We start from the raw sequence: 25,060 nt of genomic DNA, 5'->3' as shown, positions 1-25,060 counted from the left end.
TGTTTGATGCTACAAGTTAAGGATAATCAGAGAGTTTCTTTAAATTTAAAAGTACTATTAAACTGAAACTCAGAAAACTATTTAGAATATCAATACTATGGCCATTTTGGCTTTTGTATTCTATTTACATTAATACAGGTAAAATAAAGACACTGGACAGAGTGGCATATTTATTTATTTTCAGTTTACTGTGAGCAAGAAAAAAAAATGGGGGGGGGGGGTAGTAAATCCTTAGCCAGGCCTTAATTAGGTTGAAAACTCCACAGGAAATTATTTGTAGGGTTAAGTTTGTTGGTGGATTAGGGGGTGAGAGGAACAGGGTATAGTATTTCTTCTTCTAAAAGCTCAGGCTAGGATTCATATATAGGTTGTAATATTTAGGCCCCTGAGTTAGAATTATGAAAAAAGTGACATGATCTAGGCTTATCCTTTTAACAGTGTAGTAAGAAGCTTGACAAGTCATCTGGATTAAGCCTGTTTTATGGTGACCCAGCACTTCCACAAATGATCCACCCTCCACCATGACCCAGAATGAAAAACACCATAGAAAATATAATCAGCCCAAAAACCTTTTAACCCAGAATCATTCTGTTCTGCTATTAGCCCTTTGAACACTGGGTGACCCCTTTCACAAAACAACCCTCTAAAAACACATACTGAGGCTCTGCTGCATCATGAGCAAGAGGAATCTACTGACAACTATTAACAGGTGAGAGCGGATCCTGCTTGTCCTTAATGTCTAAGCTTGCAGTTGATACACTATCTCAAAGAAAGTGGCTTTTTAAAAGCAATGTTAATTAATGATAGATATGATCTTACTCAAATCTTGTTATATTACTCATCAGTCAATCTTTAAGCATATACACGGGATGTTATGCTCTGTCATCTGGAAGAATCTACAAAAGGGGAAACTGTTTTTTTAAACCAATTCTTGATTTTAATAATTAGCATATGAATGCTAAAAGCAGATATAGCACCCTTTAACAACCACGTGTAAGCTCGATATTTGTCATTAAGAACATCAACCACCTATCCCAAGGGCTTTTCAAATAGAACCTTAAATAGTAATACCTGCTAATTACTGCTCAGTACACATAGCTATAAAAGGCAAAAATTTATTGAGGTAACTGGCTTTTGTGGTAGAATTGATTTCTACAACCCTTTAAAGGGCTCTCCTAGGTGTTTTGTTAATAAAAATCCCCTAATGTAATAAAGCAGCTCACAAGCTAAGTGGCAACTATCTCAGACTTTGTTATGTCAAGTATCCCAATGTTCTCCCTCCCGAACCCCTAAGGCTAAAGGAAAGCTGGAGAAACAGTATGGAATATCTTTCATGGGAATCTCAATGTACATTTTTTCACTTTTTTTCTTTACTATTTTTGGAGTTGATTGTAACAGAATTTTATGTGAACATTTAAGCTATTCACAACCTATTTTTAACCAGGTGTATAGTAGCCTACTGTGGGTATTTACCACACACTGGCTAATTTTGATCTATTTACTCACAGAGTTTCAAAAGCTGTAGCAATCCCTCCAGGTTATCCCAGAGCTATATAAAATAATAAATCTTTTTAGGGATTAAGAGCTGAAGGGGATCTTAAGGTGTGGAGTCCAACTCCACCATCTTCATAAATAAACTAAGGCCCAGAAAAGTTACATAGATTCCCAAGGGTGGATACACTTAGTAAGTTATCTGAGGCAGGATTAAAACCCACTTCTTACTCCAAGTGCAACATTCCACCTGCTACACTGTGCTGCAATCTGTTCTGATTCAGATGTGGTTGGGCTTGCTCCAGCCTTAACCCAAATCCTTTAGATGGAAGGCTGCTTCCAAAGTATTAGCTATAGAAATGAAATTTTTCATTAGTATCCATTGGGGCAGAACTTATAAAAATGCCCATTTAGCAACCTACTTTAAAAAAATACAAAGGCAAGACAAAGTTTAGAAGCGTACACTTCTAGAGTACCTTTGAAAGAATTTTCAATTTCATGAAAATCTCATTCTTAAAGTGGACCTGTGAAATACTCTACTGATAATTAGAGGGAAATAGTGGTTAAGGCAAACTTTAGAGGTGGATTTGAGCATAGGAAAATTTCCTAACTCCCCTGACAATAAAATCACTTGGTTTTCCTTCAGGATTTAACTCTGACTTCTGCGTTAATATCTGAGAGGATAGAATATGAAAACGTACCTGAGCCTTACCCTTTAAAAGTAAAAGAAAGAAAGCACAATAAAGCTACAGAATTGAGAAGAATTTGGCCTTCAAAAAGTGTGTTTGGCAATGGCACATTTACAATGAAGAGGGATAGGGCGTACAGTACTGAAAAAGAAAATGAGTTTATCCCATGACTGATAGCCTTTGGATACTAGATTTTAAGTCTCAGAGACAGAAGGAGAGGGCCTTGGAGATTATCTATTCCACCCAGTCCCCTCATTTCCCAGATGAGGAAAATAAGGCTAAAAGAGCTTCATACCCAAGACTACACAAACTAGTAACTCTTGCCTCCATCTCCTATCCTCTCTCCTTCACAACAACTTCCACAAAACCAGTGAAGACTACTCCAAAGTTGAGAAAGCTTCCAAATTAATAAACAACTGGTATATCAAATTTCCTTACTTTTGTACCTAGTTTCAGCCTAGATTGATATAGGTCCTCAAAGATTTACTTAGTAATTTTAAAGACAGAATTATGGGCAATGGTTACGGTGTTCATCCTTGACTGAACACTCTATCTCCTTCAAAACCACCACTAATTACTTTCATTTAACTAAGGGTAATGACAAATCAACTATATCTAACCCAGTGCCAACATCCCTGGCTCACAAGGACTTGACCCTTCTTGTCATCGATGATTTCGAAAATTTGGGTTCATGAGAGGGAGGGAGAAAAGGATGTTGGTGACACTTCAAAGCTCTGTTTTGAGCTTCTCATACAATCCTTCTTGGTCAATCATCTCTGTGTTCCCATACCAACGGTGGTAGGCAAGGAGTGCTGCATTATGGGCTGCAATGGCACTCAACTCCATAGCACTTGCTGCCCATTCTATGCTATTGAGATAGTATATGCGATCATGGAGTATGATGGGAGGGCACTTCACTGGAGGCTTATACTCAGGGTATGCAAGCCACTCCTGTTCCTCTACTGAATCATAAGATGCAAAGAGCAAATTAAGTTGCTCCTTAGTAAGAGATTCTGAGGAAAAGATTTTCCAAACAGCCCAATCAGTTGCTGGCTTAGATTGAAGATCAGCCTCTCTTTTTATAGGGGTCGCCATTGAGATGCTGTAAACAAATGATTTTGGGTTGTCGGTGGTGAAGACATCAGAAAGGTACGAGCGATCGGTTGCTGATAAGCCAAAGAAAGTTGGATTCAGTCGTCCATGAACAAAAGTAGACACCAAGTGGTAGTGGTGGTATTGATGAAATTCCGGAATGGGCGGATCAAAGTTTAGAAAACTGATATTGGACATTTTGCTGTTCAGTGGAGTAGCCACCATGACAATGTCATAGAGGTCTGTATTTATCCCTGAATCTGTTTTATAGGTGACTTCATATGCCTTCTTGGGTCCTCCTGGAAGGAAAAGTCATTTTCATTAAAATTTTTTTGTAACAAAGAAATAATGACAATACATTATTTCTTTTCCTTTTTTGTAATAATTTTTTTAAAATTTATTACTATTAGTTTACAACATTTTGAGTTCTAAATTTTCTCCCTCCCCCCATGGCAGCATGCAATCTGTTTCACATTAAACACTAAGCAAGTTATAAAGAAGAATTATAACCAATGGAATGAATAACAAGAAAAAAAGAAACAAAACAAAATGAAAAAGAGAGAGTAAGCAGTTTGCTTCAATCTGCATTCTGACTACATAATTCTTTCTCTGGATGTGGATAACCTTTTCCATCATGAGTCCTTTGGAATTGTCTTACAACCTTGCATTGCTGAAGGGAGCCCAGTCTATCAAAGTCAGTCATCACAGATACAATGTGTCTCTGATTGTGTACAATGTTCTCCTGGTTCTGCTCCCCTCACTCAGCATCAGTTTATATAAGTCTCTCCAGGTTATTATGAAGTCTGCCTGCTCCTCATTTCTTATAGCACAATAATATTCTATTATATTCATATACCACAACTCGTTTAGCAATTCCCCAATTGATGAGCATCCCCTTGATTTCCAATTCTTTGCCACCACAAAAAGAGGTGCTACAAAAATTTTGTACATACGGGTCCTTTTCCCACTTGCATGATCTCTTTGGGATACAGCCCTAAAAGTTGTATTGCTGGATCAAAGGATATGCATATTTTTATAGCCCTTTGGGCATAGTTCCAAATTGTTCTCCAGAATAGATGGATCAGTTTACAACTCTACCAACAATGCATTAGTGTTCCAATTTTCCCACATCTTCTCTAACATTTGTCATTTTCCTGTTTTGTCATGTTAGCCAGTCTAACCAGTGAGATGTGGTACCTAAGAGTTGTTTTGATTTGCATTTCTCTGATCAGTAGTTATTTAGTGCATTTTTTCATATGCTTATAAAAACAACACATTATTTCAACAGTGTCTAGAAAACTATTTTTAAAGGATTGTTTTCTCAAATTCTACAAGGAATTCAAGAATTTTTAATCCTTAAAAGATAAAAGACTGGGAGTGGCTAGATGGCACAGTGAATAGAACACCGGCCCTGGAAACAGGAGGACCTGAGTTTAAATCTGGCCACAGACACTTAACACTTACTAGCTGTGTGACCTTGGGCAAGTCACTTAACCCCAACTGCCCTGCCTTCCCTCCTCCAAAAAGAAAAAGTAAGGAAGGGATGGTCCGTCATTCTTTTTGCTTCTATTTTAGCAGAGTACCCTGGCACAGAGTAAGGACTCGACTGCCACCCCAGCCCTACCACTCTACAATCCCTATAATCCATTCCCCTCCCGTTCTACCATGCCCTCAGGCAACATCATTATCGAACTCCTTCCATCTCATACTCTGTTTATCTTCTATCACTCATAGAAACCTTGTTCCTATTCTCATACTCTTGACACAGGGTCTAGAGGAGGGATCAGCTCAGTTGTCCTTCTTGACTGATACCTGCAGACCTCTACCATACCATCATCCTTAAACTCGGAGTATCCTTGCACCATCACTGTTTGTGGCTTGCCAATTTTCATCCTCAAAACTCACCTTCCCTACTCCTACTCCCATATTTTTGAAAGTCATGCAACTCTGATGAATGAGTCTATTAAGAATTCATTTTATCTAATTGCATGTGACCAAAATATTAACAGTCATACAATAAAAATTCAGAAGAGAATTGGACCAGGTACCTCTGCTGGCTATGGTAACAGTAAGCTTTTCTTTCCCAAAGAAGGGATGAGGCTATCAAAAAGTTAAAATAGGTCATTTTGTTCCATGACATTAAAAAACTTTTGGACTAACAAAATCAACATGACAGGGATAGGGAAATCTTATTGACTGGGAGGACAAAAACTTTACAATAAACAGATGTGATAAGATCTGATAGATCTGATCTCTAAGAAATGTAGAAAACTAACCCAAATATATAAAATCAAGAGCCATTCTTCAATAGATAAGTTGTCTAAGAATGCAGTTCTCAAAAGTACCGCAAACTACAAACAACCATGTGAAAGATTGCTCCAAATCGTTAATAATAAGAAAAATGCAAATCAAAATAGCTCTGAGGTTTCACTTCACAACCAACAAACTGGCAAAGTCCATGTTAAAGAGATTTGGAATACAACAGTATCACTAAAACACTGTTGGTGGAGCTGTGACTTGGTCCAACCATTCTCGAAAACTAAGAAAGTGTCACTAAAATGTTCATTGTTAGACTTATACCCCAAAAAGGTCAAAAATAAAAAAGAGGCCTCTATATGCACTAAAATAAGCATAGCCCATCATGTGGGGGAAAGTTAAACAAATGGTGGCATGCGATATAATGGAATAGTACTGTACCTTAAAAGCCATAACTATGAAGAATTCAGAGAAACATGGGAAAACCTATATGAACCAAGTGAAATAAGCAAAAAACAAAATACATAATAACTACAACAATGTCAGCGGAAAGAACAACAGCGACAACAGAGAAACTTTGTAATTATAATAACCAAATCTGGCCCTACAGACATGAGAAAATGAACCTACCTTCCTTTTCTGTAGAGGTAAAGGACTCTAGGTATAGAACATCACATGTACTATCGGACTTGGGTGATTTATTGGGTTTGTTGTTGTTGTTTTTTTTGCCAAATTGCTTTTTTAAAAAATTCTCCATTAAAAGGAATGGCTTACTGAGTGGGGAAGAGGAAGGACATGTTGGGAAATGAAGGTGATATAAAAACAAAAATTAGCATTGATTTTTTAAGAAAGACTAAATCTCACCTCTTCTTTTGGCAAAGATCACAGGAGCCTAGAATGGTTACACCTAAAGATTTAGGAATTAATGGTTTTCTGTCAACATGGACAGAAGTCTATAGTGCAGGCCATGGGGATTTATACTTAGCCCTGTGCTATTTTTTTTTTTACCAATAACTTGTTTATAGCTAACTTATAAGACTTGCAAATAACACAAATCTAGGAGGGATAACTAATATGTTGGCTAACAGAGTCAGGATTCAAAAAGATTTAAACAGGCTACATACAATTTAGAGCCTGAATCTCATAAATCAAAAGTTAATAGGGACAAATGGAAAGTCTTAAATTTGTGTTAAAAAATATTCAACTTCACTAGTATCAGATGGCTATTATATGGGATGGCTCTTTAGGAGAGAGTAAGAGGGGATATATGTGGAAATTTTAGGGGATAAATATTAATCAGAAGTATCTTAAATGTGTGTGTGTGTTTTTTTTTAAATCAAGCATTAAGATGGGGAAGTCATCACTATGTAGAAATTCTTCTAAAAGACATCTGAGGGTCTTAGTGACCTGTAAGCTCAATATGAGACAGCAGTGGGATGTATGACATTTCAAAAAGCTAAGGAAAATTCAGGATTTATTAAGTCATAGTGGTCAGGATTAAGTAGGTGATAGCCCCTTTATACTATATACTGATCAGACAATATATGAAATACTACATCTGATCGGGGCACCACATTTTAGGAACAAACATTAGTAAGACACTGAAGAGTATCCAGATAAGGATGACCGAGATGGTGGACCTTGAGTTTATGCTATATGGGGATCAGGTTAACTGGAACTGGAAATGAAGAGGAAAAAGGCTTACAGAGCAAGAAGAATGGGATCGGTGACTGCGGGTAGAAGGGGTGGAGGGAGACAGGACAAGAGGTCTTGAAGTATTTGAAGGACCATCTTGTAAAAGAAAGATTAGATTTGTTTTGTTTGGCCTCACAGGCCAAAACTAGGTGCAATATACAGAAGTCAAGAAGTGCATATTTCAGCATGGTCTAAGATAAATTTTCCTAACAACTATCATTATTGAGTCATTTTTCAGTTGTGTCTAACTCTCTGTGACCCCATTTGGGGTTTTCTTGACAAAGATATTGGAGTGGTTTGCCATTTCCTTCTCCAGCTCATCTTACAGATGAGGAACTGAGGCAAACAGGGTGAAGTGACTTGCCCAGGGTCACACAGCTAGGAAGTAAGTGTCTGAGGCCAGATTTGAACTCAGGAAGAGGAGTCTATCCTCTGTGCCACCCAGCTGTCCTAACAATTTAGATCAATCCAAAAATGGAATGGGCTGCTTCAAATAATAGCTACCTCTTGCTAAGAGTCAAGTGAAGATTGTGGGATCATTTATCAGGGACCTTGCTCATGGACAGCTTAGTCTCTAGCATCCCTTCCAATTCTGCCCCCTGAACTTAGCTGCCATCTAAGACTCTTCTGCTTCCTCTCCTCTTCTCTCTTCACATTCTTTCCATTACTGAACTCATGGCTCCCATATTTTCAATCAGCTATACAGATGTCTCCAAAATCTAGAGGGACAGCCCCAATTTCTCTGGAAATTCAGTTCCACTTTTTCAACTGCCTACTAGCTTTTCTATCCTCTCTCAAATTCTACAAGCCAAAAAAAAAATACAACTCACCCTTAAGGAGCCCTATTCTCTATTTTTTGCTTTCTGGAGGGCAACTGGGGTTAAGTGACTTGCCCAAGGTCACACGGCTAGGGGTTTTTTGTGTGTGTAAAGTGTCAAACCCAGGTCCTCCTGACTCCAGGGCTGCTGCTCTATTCACTGCGCCACCTAGCTGCCCTATTCTCTATATTTGTAGGGACAATGATAATGACCCCAATCACTCATTCTTAACCTGACAATCATTCCCTCTTCTTCACTACCCTTTCCCATATCCAATCCATTGGCCAGTCTTGTTGAGTCTACTTCTGTATCTCTTTCATCAGTACCATTATGTCTATGTACACCCCACCTACTTTCAGAACTTCTTGCCTCACCTATTGTAATAATTTGTTAATTGGTCCTGTACTTATACCACCTCCTCCTCAATTCACCTTCCAGATAGCTTCCAATATTCTCTTCCTAAGGCACATGCTTGACCATATCACTCTAACAATCAGAAAAATTCAAATCAAGACAACCTCTAAGATATTACCTTACACTCAATAAAATGAAATCATTAGCAACAACAAAAAAGATAAAACGATCTTTACGTGCAACAATTGGTGAGAAGCTAAATAATTTATGGTTTGTTAATCTAACAGAATATTATAGTGCCATAAAAATATTAAATCAGAAGCATACAAGGAAATTTGGAAAGAGCTCCACAAATCAAAGTAAAATAGCAGACCCAGAACTCTGTACACACAGCCAATTATATTTTTTTAAAAAGACAATGGTAGCAGAATTTCAGATCAACCAAGGAGACATAAGACAAAAGCTTTTATGTTTTTTGGTTGTTTGTTAATTTATTTGGTTCTACCTTTTAAAGAATTTTTTATACAATACAGATTTTATTTATTTTATATATTTAATATACTACTTTTTGTTGACAATTATTGTTTTAATAAAGATATTTTTAAGAAAATCTTTAGAGGTTCTCCATTGCCTTTAGAGAAAAAATATAAATACCTTAGCCTCATATTTAAGGCTCACCACAATCTGGCTCCAACCTACATTTTCATCCTTATTTCCAGGCCTCAGTCACCCATTTCCATCTAGGTCCATCTCCAGCTATGCTTTACTCTTCAACTATCAACATCCCTTTTCATCTGGAATCATAATGGAATCAATGTTGCCTTTGTTACTTGGAAAGGGTGTTAAGCTACTCCCCTCTGGCTCTACTTGTGACAATCTAAGCCAAAATAGTCCCTAATTTACTACCTAAGTGTTATCTCCCTCAATTAGAATGTAGAATCCACAATGCTTATCACAGAGCTTGACACACAGTAATCACTGAATAAATTGATTATTTTTGTTTGTTTGTTTATTCACCTTCACATTCTCTATGTTCTGGTCAAATCAGGCCAGGAACTGTGGCCTAAAACTGACATTCCAAATCCCCGTTACTTGCATTTGCCCCAGTTGTCCCCCACAGGTAAAATACACCTGCCTCTTCATCTCCAGGATAGCTAGATGGGGCAGCAGATAGAGTGCCAGGCCTAGAGTCAAGAAAACTGATCTTCATGAGTTCAAATTCAGCCTCAGACACCTACTCGGCTGTGTGAGCCTACACAAGTCACTTAAACCTGTTTGCCTCAGTTTCCTCATCTGTAAAATGAGCTGGAGAAGGAAATGGCAAATTAGTATCTTTGCCAAGAAAACCCCAAATGGAGTGACAAAGAGTCAGAAACTATTTAACAACTACATCTCTCATTCTCAGAATATTTATCTTCCTTCAGGGCTCAGGTCAGGTGCCACCTCCTTTCTGAAGTTTTAGGTCACTCCATCTCACCCTTCAGCCTCCAGTTGTTAAGATTCCCTATGTCCTCAAATTATCTTGAATTTACTTATCTACACACAGGTTTTATACTACAAACACAGCTGTAAGCTCTTTGAGGGTAGGGACTGTTTTCATTTTTGGTTCTGTATTCTGAGTGCCTAGAACATAGCAGGTGTTTAATCAATGTCTGTTAAACTGAAATGAATACATAAATGGTACATTTGAGATGGTGGGGTGGAAAGGAAAAGAAAAACTTATCTTACTGCCCCATCCTTGCCCCCTCCCCCAAGCCCCACTCCAAGCACTAAATAATCATCTTCTAGTTAGAGGTTAGGAGGAAAAAATTGAAAAACCTGCGGAGAAACTTACCTGTCTGTGTGGTCCTTGCTTTCTCCTCTACATAGATAACTGAGCCAGAGATAAGTGAAGCTTTGGAAAACTTTAGGAGCTCTTCACAAACACGTTTATTTCCACCTTCTACAGCCCACAGACCAGAATCTATACCTGCCAAGGACACTGCACCTGTCAGAGGGGGAAAAGTGTTTAAAAAGGCAAGACAGGCCACAGAAGAAGGCTTCCATCCATCCAGTCTCCCCAGATTTGTTAGCATTGTTCCACAGTTCAGAACAGCAATGGGATGGATGAAGTTATGTTTAGATTTTTCATAGCTCCTCACCCAAAGAATCAGGAGCTAGAAGAAAGATGATTCTATGTGAGTTTCATCTTTATGTCCATTAGATATTTGCTAGGTCTTCTCTAAACAGAGAGTCAAGAAACAGACTGTCCTCTGTTGCACATGGGCCTTTTGTGGTCTTGTGGAACAAAAGCTATTCTCTCTAACACGGAGATGATACGGAAGAGGCCAGGGCTGTTAAAACCACAGCCATACCCCTTTAACAAAACACATTTCCTCGAGTGAATCCAAAGCAAACTGAATGTGTTGGCTTACCTACAAATCCATTGATGCCTGCATTCTGGCCATAATTGAACCTCGTGGCGGGAATAACAATTTCATTGAGGAATTTCTCTGAGAAGCCCGCTTTCTGCATAGACTGGAGAATGGTCCGGTTGAGCATTCCAGCAAATTCGTCCCCTCCTAGGGCATGCATCAAGGCTTCTACACTACTAAAAGAGTAGTCATGGGACTGATAGCGGTAAATCCTTCATTGAAAAGAGGGGAAAGAGCCATTAAGCACCAAAGAGAATAATTCCTGACCCCGAAGTCTGTGTTTCCAGAGGCTGTCAGCATGAGAAGGGTAGGAAAAGGTTAGAGACAGAAGAAAGAAGGAAGAAATGGTATCCTGAAATCAAAAGACAATAGGGGTTGAATATTTCCAGCCCTCGTTCCTTTCCTAAGTTTCAGTCCCTGGTATTCTACTGCATGCTGACTACATCTACCCTTTTTTGTTCTACAATCACCATACATTCAATATGTTCCTAAAACCAAGTTTATATTTCTCTGAAGAGAGGGAAAGAGACAGACAGACAGAAACACAGAGAGAGAGGGAAGGAGGGGAGGAAAGGGAGGAGGAAGAAGAAAAGAAGGAAGGAAAAAAGAAAGGAAGGAAGGAAAGAAAACCGGTTGACTCTTCTTACTTCCCTAATTCAAAGATCTTATTATCTTCTTCCTGTCATCTGGGCTGACTCATCTTTGGCACCTCCCCATCTATATATCCAGTGAGTCACCAATTTCTATCTGTTCTTCTTTCAAAATATCTCATTTCCTTCCATTATATTCCCACAGTCACAGGCTTGGTTGAAGCACAGACTAGGGCAATAATCTCCCTTACTCAAATCTCTTCCTCATTCAATCCATTCTATACATTCTTACCAGATAAATCTTACTGAAATACCCCTTTCATCAGGGCAGTCTTCTACTCAAAAACCTGTGACTCCTATTGCTACAACAGATGGATCAAGCCAAATTAAAATGTAACTGAGAAATGTTTAAACAAATAAAAATACAATAAAATATAGATAATGTTTTGTGATCTTCTAAGTCAATATGCAGCCTGTGGAATCTGTTTTTATTTGAGTTTGACACTACTGATCTAGTCCACCTGCACTCCCACCTATTTTATAGATGAAGCTCAGACCTCACAGAGGTAGAAGTAACAGAGTTGGAATTATACTCTAAATCTGGCTTTCATTCCACAACACCCACACTACCTCCACCTACATAAATTCAAAAAAAGGGAAGGCAGAAACAGAGAGGGAGAAATAGAGGGGGGGGAGAGAGAGAGAGAGAGAGAGAGAGAGAGAGAGAGAGAGAGAGAGAGAGAGAGAGAGAGAGAGAGAGAGAGATCCAAGTGCTCTAGAAAAAGATTTCATGAAAGAGGTGTGTATTGGGATTTGGGTACTTTGAGAGGGGTGAAAATCCCAAATAGAATTGCAGTGGAAAATTGCACATCAAAAAGCAAAGAAAGAGAAGAGTGGGCCAGTCTATGGAGGGCCGGGGAAACCAGTCAGCTAACACCAAACTTTCTCTCAAAAATCAATCACCCCAAGGTTGCTTGTACACTAAAGTCTTCCCCACTGACTTTGTCAGTAAGTCACCAGAAGCCACTTCATGGTACTTTGCCCAATGCATTCTAGCATTTCGTAAATGAATTTTTAACAAAGATCCCGATGTCCCCCATAAACTTCACACACACACACACACACACACACACACTATGAAATTGAGGGAATACATCCTCCCTAAATGACTACCAATGAGACAGCAAGATACCCTGAAAAAAAATGGATTACCCAGACCAGTTACAGGGGAAGCCAAAGGACTCTTTCAGGGACAAACCTTCTGCCTCTACCACCACCACCAGCACTACCATTCTCATGCAAAAAAAAAAATGTGAGTAAAGCTTTAGGTTTCTGTACTACTCAAAGAAACTGAACACTGATGAAAATATATTGCAATTATATAATATTCAGATTTGGCAAGAATTATGATGGAATGAAACACAGGTAAACCAGGTGCTCCAGATCCAGATTCACCTGGTAATTTCCAACCCTAGCTCTGTCCTAATCTGGGACTTCTTTAAATATTCTAGGGAATACTATGAATTTTGAAAAGAAAATCCTAATTTGTTTTATTAATGAAAAATACATCACACAGTACTTTTCAACCAATCAACAAATACTTATTAAACATTTACTGTATTCTAGGCACTGTATAAAGAAAAGCAAACTATCTGCCTTCAAGGATTTTATATTACAATGAAGGAAACAACACACAAATAGATACGTACAAGGTACATCTATCTTGAGGCAGGTAGTTGGTGAAAGGGATAGAGCACCAGTCCTGGAGACAGGAGGACCTGAATTCAAATCCAAACTTACTAGCTGTGTGACCCTGGGCAAGTCACTTAACCCCAAATGCCTCCAAGAAAAAAAAAGATAAGTTTATCCTGTCATGTAATCAAACAGTGAAGGAGATGAGATGGTCACACCTGCAAAAAAAAATTGGGAACTAAGGCATTTTTTTTTTAAGCAATCAGGGTTAAGTAACTTGCTCAAGGTTACACGGCCAGGTGTTTCTGGGTAGGTGCTAAGTGTCTGAGCCCGGGATTCGATCTCCAAGTCATCCCTACACTGCAGCCAGTGCTCTTACTCGCTGTGCTACCTGGCCGCCCCAAAACTAAGGCATTTTACTGTAAGACTCTTGGAGAGCCAAGACTCATTCTTTGTATCTACAGCACCTAGCTGCTTAACTAAATTAGATCAGGACACAATTTCCAAAACTCTGAGACTCCTCTTGAGACACATCTGTTGCTGGTCCTTGTTTAAGACTTATTCATGGCTACAATTAGCCCAAGAGAGGTTCCCCCTCTGTTACTCAAACTAGCAATTCCTTACTTGTTGGGGGAAAAAAAAAAAACAGAGACACAGCAGCCCAGCCCAACCTGCCTGGCTTCCGGGGCCTGTAGGAACAAGTTACCTACTGACTTTTAAAAGGAGAACTTTGTCTCTGGGTTGATGACTGACTCACAAACGTTTGCTCCTTCTAATAATGTCTTCAGTGGCACTGACGGATCCTTCAGAAGAAAATCCACTATAGTGGGACACCATGGACTCCAAAGAAATACCAAAAAAAGCTAAATTTCGTAAACCCAGAAATTAAGGTTTGAGGAAGAAAGAAATCTGTGATACTTATCAGAAGGTTGAAGAAATAACAGCATGTTTATCCTACTTGAGCTAAAGAGTAGGCTATGTGATATGGAATGTAATTTGATATTTTGGCACTTAGTTTATTCACTTGGCCAGGCAATCATGGTAATAAATTATTACTCCTGCCAGCATCTTGTATACACATGCCCCATTTTCCACAAAATTCAAAATTAGCCATTCTAATAAGCACAAACCTCCTCCACAACCATCCCTAACACTCAATTCATTTCTAACCCTAATGCTACCCCAAATTGGGCTATGCCTTGAAAGAGAATTAGTTTGTGGGTAAATATCAGATCTTAATAAAAACTCTTAACTACATAAGACCTATAAAGAGGCAGCTTGGTATTGTAGAAAGAGCATTTGACCTGGGAATTGGGATACCAGAGTTCCAATTCAGATTTGATCCTTACTGTGTGGTCCTGGGTAATCACTTCACTTCTCTCCCTGAAATCAGGGTAATGATGACTATATTTCCTCCCTCAGAGGGTCATGGTGAAGAAAGCATCTTGTAAGCTTTAAAGTGCTATGAAAAACAAGGCATTCTTCCAACTGCTGTTGTTGCTAACTGATCTTATCATGGTGACACAGCCTAAAACAGGCCAGTCTAAAAAGCCTGAATACCTTCTACCCCTACTAGCCTGGCTTTAACAAGTACTGCCATATTCCCTGAGAACATTTCTAAAACTGGTATGATCCCCCTCCACTTTGTTAATGGAGAAAACCTCTGCAGTGGTCCCTACGATTTTCATAACAATACCACACAGTCACTGGGAAATCTGGAAGGCAAAATCCAGAAACTGGAATTCCTAAAGTCCAAAAAAATTTTTTTTTAATTTATGATAAAAAAATTACCTCATAAACTTGTCAAAGATATCTTCCATCCACATATGCATCCGGAGGAACTGGAATCCATAGTGCCAGAAGAGCTTAATCATGTTAATGATGAACCAACCACTCTCTTCAAACACAAGATGCTCTCCGTTATGAATACCCATGAGGCCATCGATACTCTGAATAGTGGGGAGATCTGCAAAAACAGAGAGGGAAAAGCAGTGATCCATGTGCATCTTGGACACCGCTTTAAGAAGTCTAATACAATACCTGCATGAAGTGATGATAGGACAAAATAAGCAGGACCAAGATGCTGCTGTTGTCATTATTCAGTCATTGCAGTCATGTCTGATTCTTCACGACCCCATTTGGAGTTTTCTTGGCAAAGATACTGAAGTGGTTTGCCATTTCCTTCTCCAGCTCATTTTATAGATGAGGAAACTGAGGTAAGCAAGATTAAGTGACTTGCCCAAGGTCACAGAGCTAGTAAGTATCTGAGGTCAAATTTGAACTCAAAAAGAGGCGTCTCCCTGACTCTAGGCCCAGCACTTTATCTACTAAGCCACTTAGCTGCCCAAAGATCCCAAATACTTATAAAGAAAAAACACCGAAAAACTCCAAAACTCTGGTCAGTGCAGTGACTAACCACAGCCTAAGAGGACTGATGTTTCTCTGTCTGATTAAGAATGGAAGCAGAATGAGGCATTCATTTTCTTTTTTTTTGCTTTTTGGAGGGGGGAAGGTAAGGCAACTGGGGTTAAGTGACTTGCCCAAGGTCACATGGCTAGTTTTTTGTGTTAAGTGTCTGAGGTTGGATTTGAACTCAGGTCCTCCTGACTCCAGGGCTGGTGCTCTATTCACTGCGCCACCAAGCCACCCGTGGCATCCATTTTCAAACATGGCCAATTCATTGATTTATTTTGCTCAACTACCCTTATTTGTTATGGAAGATTCTACTGAAGATGGGGGAGTTATTGGGAAGTATCAGTATTATAAGGAAAAAAGGGGCATCGTTAACACAATTTTTTAGAAAGGGAAATCTGTAAAAAGAAAAAAAGCCTTCTTTATCTAGAAGCTAACTGTAGAAGCTCAGACTTTGATAAATATAGGAGCTAAGCAGGGATTTGAAATAGGAAAGAGTCAGATTAATCAATCTACTAGCATATTGTACATATACTTACTATATGCCAGGAACTAATATTCCCAGAATCTTAACAATGGGAGTGACCCCTGCTTCCCTGGCTGGATCCTTAATGTGCAGTATTTGAGCATAAACAGAATCTTTTTTTAAAATTCCCTTCAATATTTCATTTCTTCTCCCCTTGACTCCTGCACGGCTATACCACTGGCATCCTCATCTCATGTTTTAACTGTGACTCCATGTTCTTCATTTCCCCTAATATACATTTCTGTCATTCATACTTTGCCTTCTGTTTGCTGATACCTCACCCAGGCTGACCAGACTGAGATTCTGAGTATGTGCCTGCACACACATGTGTGTGTAGGCTGCAAAAGGGGGGAAAGGAGAAAGGAGGAAAGGAAAAGGGGGGAACAGAGAGAGAAAGAGAGAAAGAAAAGTAGAGAGAGGATGCATGTGTGTGTCTGTGTCTGTGTAGGATGCAAAAGGGAGAGTAGGCCTCCAAAACAGAAACTTGCTTTTCAGATCAATGGTTTGGGAGTCAGAAAACTGCATTTCTTAGCCCTGGCTCGCCCACTAATGTGACCAAAGACAAGTCACCTTACCTGCTCTGGACCTTGGCATCTTTACCCATCAAATATGGAGATCGGGCAAGATAATTTTAAAGTTGCTGCCAACTCTGAAGCTGGATGACGTCATCTACAAGAAAACTTCAGGCACACTCTTTGTGATGTGGCCCAATTCAGTTCTAGTTGTGTGTGTGTAGACACATACATATAAACATACATGTATAAATATATGCATGTATATACATATGCATTGCATACATAGATATATACACGCATACATGCCTGTACTTGTTAATGTTGTTCAGTCATTTTCAGTCATGTCTGACTCTTCTTGACCCCACATGGGGTTTTCTTGGCAGAGACACTGGAGTGGTTTGTCATTTCCTTCTCCAGGGGATTAAGGCAATCAGGTTAAGCGACTTTCCAGGGTCACACAGGTGGTAAATGTCTGAGGCTGGATTTGATCTCAGGTCTTCCTATGGCCAGGCCTAGAGCTACATCCACTAATCGGCCTAGCTGCCTGTGTGTGTGTGTGTGTGTGTATACATACACAAACTTACATATATACACATACATATGTGTGCATACACATACACATTCCTTTCACAGAAGTGAACTTGTACTCCCTGGTTTTTGGTTGTTGCTGTTGTTGTTGAGGCATTTAAGTCATGTCTGACCCTTCATGCCCCCATTTGGGGTTTTCTTGGCAAAGATACTAGAGTGGTTTACCATTTCCTTCTCCAGCTCATTTTACAGATGAGGAAACTGAGGCAAACAGGATTAAGTGACTTGACAAGGGTCATAGCTAGTAAGTGTCTAAGGCCATATTTGAACTCAGGGTTTCCTGACTCCAGGCCCAGTACTCTATCCATTATACCACCTAGGTGCCTCAATACTCCCTGGTATTTCTGCTTATTGATTCTAATTTTGCCCTCTGGAGCTAGAGTTTCATTCTATTCTCTTTTCAGATGAGAGTCCTTCAAATACATATCTTAAAAAAGATAAGTCATCAAGACCCCCTTAAGACTCCTTCAGGCTCAACACTTCCAAGTCATTCAAGCCTTCTCTCCCATGGTATGGTTGGTGGTCCTGCCTGGGGGCTAGCTGCTCTCTTCCTGGTCCAGTTAGTCAATGTTCCACCTAACATGGACATTGAGAACCAACCACAAAAACTCCAGATATCATCTGATATTGGCAGGGTCCACTGAATCACAGTATGTTCGAAGGTACCTTAGAGGCTGAAATCCTGGCTCTGTCAATGCCTTTATGTGTGACCTTGGGTAAGTCACATGGCCTCTACAGGTCTCAGTTTCTTTATTGACAAAAGGTCAGGGTTAATCTTGATGATCCTAAGGTCCCTTCGAGGTCAGATACACTATTAATCTTGATTGCTATTAGCTTATTTCCCAGAGAAAGGAAATAAAAATTCCAGGAAATAAAGCCGTTTACTAAAAACCAAAGATTTAGCATGCATATTTGGGTATGAATTATTTATACTGATGTTCTCTTAAGTTTCAATATTAACTCTGTCGTAAATATTTGCCCAAAATGTAGCCAGAATTGTGGGTCTAAGATACTATTCTCCCTGAAAATTTTTTCTATCAATGTTTAACTGAATTTACATGTATATCTATTCTCTGACTACAACATCAGCTATTTGATATTTGGTAACCTGGCAATGTGCCATTTTGTTCAGGTCTAGAGCCAAGCAGCATGATGTAGGTAAAAACAACAGCAGTTTTGGAGGCAGTGGCCCTAGGTTCAAATCTTGGGTTCACTACTTACTATTTGTATGACATTTGGCAAGGTCTGAAGGCAGTGAGTCACAACAGAATTTTTCACAATGAAAAACAGCATGGGAATCAGTCTATCCCATATAACTGAACACTCTGTTATAACACAAAACTATCAGACTTTACACTGTACCCCTAAATCCTTTTCACTACTTGGGCAAGCTCTCTCAATTCCCTGCCCTGCCTACCCTCCCCCGCCCCATACCTTTGAATAGGAAGGCTAACAGTGGTGAAAAAAATTCAGAAAATCCTGAATTAGAACCCTACCTCCAGCATTTATTAGCTGCTTGACCCTGAGGTAAATCACTGAATCTCTCTCTGCTCAGTTTCTTTACTGGTAAAATAGCACTTACAAGGTAGTTGGGAGGATCAAATGAGATTAATGTCTATAAAGCATTTTGCAAACTTTAAAATGGCATTTAAATGCTAGAGATTATTCTTGCTATTGTAGAAGAACACAATGTAGTTAGTGTACAGAGAGCAAGCCAGGAAGCCCCAAGACCTGGGTTCAAGTGCTGTCTCTAACATCTGACTGGGGCAAGTCCCTTAATCTCTCAGCACTTGGGGAAACCATGTAACACCATAAATTGCAGAGAAGTTGCTGACCTACACTGCTAGATGGTGTGTCCTCACCTGAGAGTCCTCTATGCCAATGAAATCACAGATGTCATCCCTATCTCAGGCATCATTAACAATAATTATTAAAAATTATCATGCAATAATTAGTAACAATTTTTATATTTACATAATTTACTGTTATTTATTATTTTATTTATATATTTTCTATTTATATTTATTATAATTTATATATTTACAACTATATATTTATTAAAATAAACATATTTACTATTACTAATATAAATAATTACTATTATTTATTATTATAGTGGAATGAACACCATGTGGAGTCACAAGACCTAGGGTCCAGAGTGGGCTGGCACTAAAAGTGTCTCTGCCAATAACCAGCCGCATGACCTTGTACAAATAAATCACTTTGCTTCTCTGACACTTCTCCATCAGAAAAATAAGGGGGTTTCCCACTTTTAAACATCATGATTTTAAGATGCAAAGTCAATGGCTAATGAACACATCCTCAATGGCTACCACAGCATTTCCCCATGGCAGCTCTCAATCATTCAGAAAACAGATTTAAGTTAATAGAATTTTTCTCCTACCACTACCATACTTGAAATAGCAAACACATTTCCCAAGGCATTACCTCAAGCTGTTTCAGAAAAAATGAAAGATGATGGAATAGTTTTTTCCAACTAATTTCTTTTGAAAAAAAAAAAAAGAAAAGAAAAAAGTCAAGAATGCTGGAGTTTCAGTTCAATCAGATAAAAATAGCCTTGGGTCACCAGACGACATCATCCTACCTCTCTAAGAGCAGAAAACCCTACATACCCAATTCCTTGACAAAGCGCTTCATGTGCAAATTTAGGGGATGTATGATAGAACCTCCAGACTCATAGCCTTGTCCTTTCATGTTGAGAATAGCCAGACGGCCTCCAACCTTTCCTTTCTCAAACACATGAATCTTCACGTCTTTTCCAAATTTCTGTCGTAGGTAGTAGGATGCTGAAGTGCCGCCAATTCCAGCTCCAATAACAGCTGGAGGAAAAAAAAAATGAGAGAATTATATTCCTTCCTGAAATCAAGGTTAGCAGGTGGTTTATCTTTCTGTTCTCAAGTTTTCTGCTGTTGTTATTAGTTTTTGTCCAGACTTTTGATTTTATTTTTATAGGGCATTTTATGTTTTATATATTTTTATAATTTTGTATGTTTTTTTTAAAGTTTCATCAGTGTGAAAAAAAAAAAACCTTCTATAGATGGGCAAGTCTTCACCAACTTCTTGTCTTAAAGAGAGCAGCCTGGGGCCCTGAGAAGTTAAGGAGCTTGCCAAGGTCACACAGACGGAAAGTACCAGAGGTAAGGCCTATATAGCTCTTTGGAGCAGGTTTTCTCTCCACTATATCATATGCCTCTCTTAGGGCTTTCACTAAGGTGTAGGTAAGACATCTTTAGTGGAGTATAATAAAACAGCAGATCTGGGGTCAGGTCCAGGTCTATCAGTTACAAGTTGTGTGACCTTGAGCAAATCACTTAAGATGAATTTTGTTTTCCTCATCTGTAAAAATTCAATACAACAAATATTTATCAAGCAACTATGAGCTGAAAATTGGGCTAAGTACTAGAAAAGAGTACTCATACTACTCATCTCACAGGTTATGACAGGTGAAAAGAAAGGTAAAGCATTTTGTAAACTTTAAAGTGTTATCAACGTTTCAATTATTATTAACTGGAACTAAGGGGAATGAAAGATGGAGGCAACAGAGACTCTTGAAACTAACACTGGTAAGGAGATATGGATATTGGCAAGAGAGGCAGATGGCATAAGGGAGATAAGAAAACCAATAACGGTGGAGTCAAAGGTCTCCTTAAAATATTGGCTCTGCCACTTTGACCTTCAATAAATCATTTAGTTATCATTTTTAATTTTCCTTATTTATAAAATGAAGGAGTTGGACAAGACAAAACTCTAGTCTCTTCTAACTCTACATCTATAACCCTATGAATTCTAGACTATGGATAGGCAAGATAGGCTTAGGAAGGTGGTATTTGCGGAAAGTGCAAGAAGAAGCACTTTTTAATATTACTCATTATAGAGGAAAAGTTACACTTATTATATTTATTTTGTACACAAATATTTATAGTCACTCTTTATCTGGTGGCAAAGAACTGGAAATAAAAGGGTTGCCCATCAACTGAGGAATAGCTAAACAAATTATGGCATATAAATATAATTGAATGTTATGGTGCCATAAGAAATAATGAAAGGAACTGTTTCAGAGAAACCTGAGAAGACTTTAAGAACTGATGCAAAGTGAAATGAACAGAACCAGGAGAACAATTTATACTATAATAATAACAAACAATTTGAAAGATTTAAGAACTCTGTTCAAAACAATGGTCAACCCTGATCCCAGATGACCAGTAATGACAAATCTCATCCTCACTCTTGACAGAAAGGTGATGGACTAAATATGAAGAATCTAATACTTCTGGAAATGCCCAATGTGGGAATTTGTTTGACTAGGCATATCTGTTACATGGGTTTGTTTTTCTTTTTCTATTTTTTTCTGCTTTTTTTGGAGGGGGCAAGGCAGGGCAATTGGGGTTAAATCACTTGCCAAGGGTCACACAGCTAATAAGTGTTAAATGCCTGAGCCCAGATTTGAACTCAGGTCCTCCTGACTCCAGGGCTGGAGCTCTATTCACTGAGCCACCTAGCGGCCCCATTTTTCTTTTGCTAATGGGAAAAGGGATGGAAGGTAGGAAGGAGAGAAAATGCCTGTTAAGTGAAACAAAATTTAAAATATTACTCTTTATATGCACAGACAATTTTAATAACAGAAAATTCCACCATTCATAGTACAAAGAGACTTATTTTGTGATAAGTCAAGTTGCATTCACCTACCACAGAGGCTAAAAGCCTCAGATGAAACACATGGTAAAATTCGTAAGAAGTATGTGAGTAGGGTAAGGGTATCGTGAAATTTTCTTTTTTTTTTTATTTTATTTATTTGTTTTTAGTTTTTAACATTCACTTCTATAAGATTTTGAGTTCTAAATTTTCTTCCTCTCCCTGCAATCTAATATAGACTATACGTGTGGGATTGTGTAATTTTCTAACCTTGTGACCAGAAGGATAGGGGAAGAATAATAACTGAGACTTTTAAACAAAATGCTCCACCCCATACAAAAGCAGACATGTGCCAATTGATACTACTCAAATACAAGTTGATTTAGCAACAATATTAGCACTTGTTAAACCTCTCCCTGAGCCCAGTCCATGAGAAAAGAATACACAATGGATACCTGGTACTGTATACAGCTTTAGTAGATGAGGCCTTCACTGACTGCACGGCCTTGAATGTGCGATAACATATAACACATTATGTTCTGGTGCTAAGTTTCTCTCATCTTAGCCAGTCTGGTCTTCAAACAGCCATTCTATACAGTCAGTCAGTCCATCACTGAGCCCCATAGTCAAGCTCTTCCAGCTTGGGAGGTCCTGACATAGTTTGCTAACATAGTCCATAGGGAAACCAGAGTTACATTCCTCTGTGAGGAGGCGCTGAAGGACTTTATCAAAGGGCAGAGGCATGCATATGTTAATGACTACAGAGTATACTATTTCAAACAAGAGACAGGAGAGGTAACCAGTAAGGTGGTAAGGTAATCTGACCTAAGACAAAAATAGACTTATCTAAGGCAACTGAAGAATTTAGGTTCGAATAGAGTCAGGGCAAGGAGAGCCAACCAGGCCCAGTGGCCTTCAAGGCTACAAATTCTATATGACTTACCATAAAATAAAAACCATGAAAAGTGCCATGAAAAACTTTTTATTGGGGTGCATATTAAGGGATAATTTATCAGAAGAGAGACACGGAGGTCTTTCTGACTAGTGGCTCTCTATCAGGGCTCTCTATTTCCCCTATACTGTTTCCTGTCTGACCCTGGGCAAACTACTCAACCTTTCAGTGCTTCAGGCTACCGTCTTAAACAATAAACTGCAAATGAGTGTGGTTCGTCTTTGGTTGGGTGAGTTATCTATAAGAAAGAAATAACAAATCTGATGCAAAATAAAAGAGTTATGTTAAAATATGCCATACTTTCCACTACTCTTCTTATTCCATCTCTGTAGCAGCTATATACTGTGCCCCCCCCACTAAAATGTCTAAAAGGCCTTTGTTACCATCAGAAACCAGAAAGAAACAGCCTCTGGACTCACTCATTCTCTTCTGTATCTAAATGATTACTTACCTGTTACTCTAGATCTATGCAGTTCTCATCACCAATACATAGGAGCCATCCAAGCTGTATCCAAAGAACAATCTGTGCTCCTAGTTGGCAGTTTACTCCAAAGGACTGGGGAAAGGGCTCCTGAGGTCCAAGATACAAAACAAGTGACCTACTTCTGGGCTTCTCCAACCCCCATGAGCTCTCTACATCTTGAGTTTGGAGCCATCAAGGGAGGCAGTTGAGCATAGTAAAAGGGAAAAAAACTATCTGACCCACCAGGATTCAGAAGACCTAGGTTCCAGTACCAGCAGTAAAACTTCCTACCTTCTTCACAGTGGTCAAGTCTGCCTCTAGCTAAGCCTCACTCATCCTCTTCTGCAAAATGACCAAGTAGATGTTGGCAGGCATGCCCTACTTCAAGGAGAGTCTTACAAGGGAACAAGGCATTGTACAAACAAGAGTTGTTATCATATTTGCTTGCAGAAAAGGCCACCTTTCTGGGCCTTCACAAGGCCCTCTCTCTATTCCCTATTCAGAATGATAAAGGAGTCTACAGGCCTGGGTAGCCTTACCTGTGATCTAGGACCTATTCTCCTTGCCTCCTTGCTTACATTCCTAGACTCCATTTCTTTACTCCCAAAAGCCTGGTTCACATTCTGTAAAGTGGGGAGGGGCCTAAACATCTAGGATTTCCAGCTGGATGTGAAGAAATCATCTGGAACTGCCCTGCTGCCTTACAGACTGGCAAGTGGAGGTCCAGGAATGAATGAGATCTGTTCCACCTCCAAACCTAGGATCACAAAGGTCTCTCTACCTGTTTAGTCACCCTTCACCCAGCACCAGCCTCACCAGCACAGTACAGCAGAAAAGAACACTTTATGTGGAGTAACAAAATGTCAGAGATGAATGTAGCCTTTCCACATCAGCAGGAGTTTTCTACACCAGCGAAATCACAAAGCAGACGCAAATTTAAAAATGAAAAGAGTATGTTAAAATAGGCCACTCACTCCACCGCTCTTCCTATTTCATCTCCTCTGCCTATCTGGCCCATTAGACAGAGAAGGAAAACTGAGGCCCTGCCCAACTGAGATTTTCCCCAAGATGGCACAACTCGTAGGGCTGGGGGTTAGACCAGCAATCTTCGCCCCACTCCACGGCTGCGCCTAGGATCGGATCTAAGCCCGACTTGGCTACTAACTAGCTTGGTTGGTTTGGGAGCAAGCGGCTTCCCCGTTCCGGGCCTCAGTTTACCCATTTGTATTCCCAGCCCATGACCCATCAGAGAGTCCTTGGTTGGCAGGCTCTAAAGTCTTCTTTTTAAACTTCTTTTGCAGCTAGCGGTGCAATAAATCTGCCCCGGGGTGGGCCCTACCACTTCCAACTCGGGACAAAGGGTGTGCAAAAGGGAGCTGCGCAGTGAACACGAGTGGGGGCTGGGGGGATGGGCATGCACTCCTTTCCTCCCTCCCTGGTCATGCCCGGCTCTCCTACCGATCTTTTCCGGCGGAGCGCGCAGTTCTCCCAGGACCGGGCCGCAGATCAGCAGCAGCAGCAGCAGCGCCAGCACGGAAGGCCCCAGGAGGCCCCGGGAGTTGGCTGGACGCGCACGCGGAACCCCGTCGTCTTTCATGGCCTCGCACGCTAGCTAGCTCGCGCACTAATGCCGGGGTGCAGCCAGGTGACTAGAGGCAAGAAGAGTCTGCACGCCCCGCCCCTCCCTCCTCCTCCTGCCTCATCTCTCCTCCCCCCTCCTCCTTTCTCTCTCTTCCCTCCTCATCCGGCCCGCAGCCGCCTAGCCCCGCCCACCTGCTGGAAACTGGACCCGCGTGTGGGGCGCCTCCCGGGAGAGCGCAATGGGAGACGTGGGGGGTGGGGGTTTGGATAGCGGAGCAC

At 39.8% G+C, this 25,060-nt stretch overlaps 1 protein-coding gene across 1 annotated transcript; it reads right to left on the bottom strand.

Moving 5' to 3' along the window:
* Positions 1-159: 159 nt before the first annotated feature.
* On the bottom strand, positions 160-24,916 carry PCYOX1 (prenylcysteine oxidase 1). Its single transcript, XM_069068867.1, has 6 exons — positions 24,659-24,916; positions 19,766-19,972; positions 14,883-15,057; positions 10,810-11,021; positions 10,230-10,382; positions 160-3,571 (listed from the first exon to the last, which is right to left on the bottom strand). The coding sequence occupies exons 1-6, from the start codon at positions 24,795-24,797 to the stop codon at positions 2,907-2,909; spliced, it is 1,551 nt and encodes a 516-aa protein (XP_068924968.1). The 5' UTR covers positions 24,798-24,916; the 3' UTR covers positions 160-2,906.
* Between the last annotated feature and the right edge of the window lie 144 nt (positions 24,917-25,060).

This window comes from Petaurus breviceps, unplaced genomic scaffold (assembly GCF_028583685.1).
Source record: "Petaurus breviceps papuanus isolate PSGF00001 unplaced genomic scaffold, PetGlider_PUasm1.0 90775, whole genome shotgun sequence".
NCBI classification, from domain to species: Eukaryota; Metazoa; Chordata; class Mammalia; order Diprotodontia; family Petauridae; genus Petaurus; species Petaurus breviceps.
The sequence above is the reverse complement of the archived record's forward strand: the minus strand, read 5'-3'. Positions and strand labels throughout refer to the sequence as shown.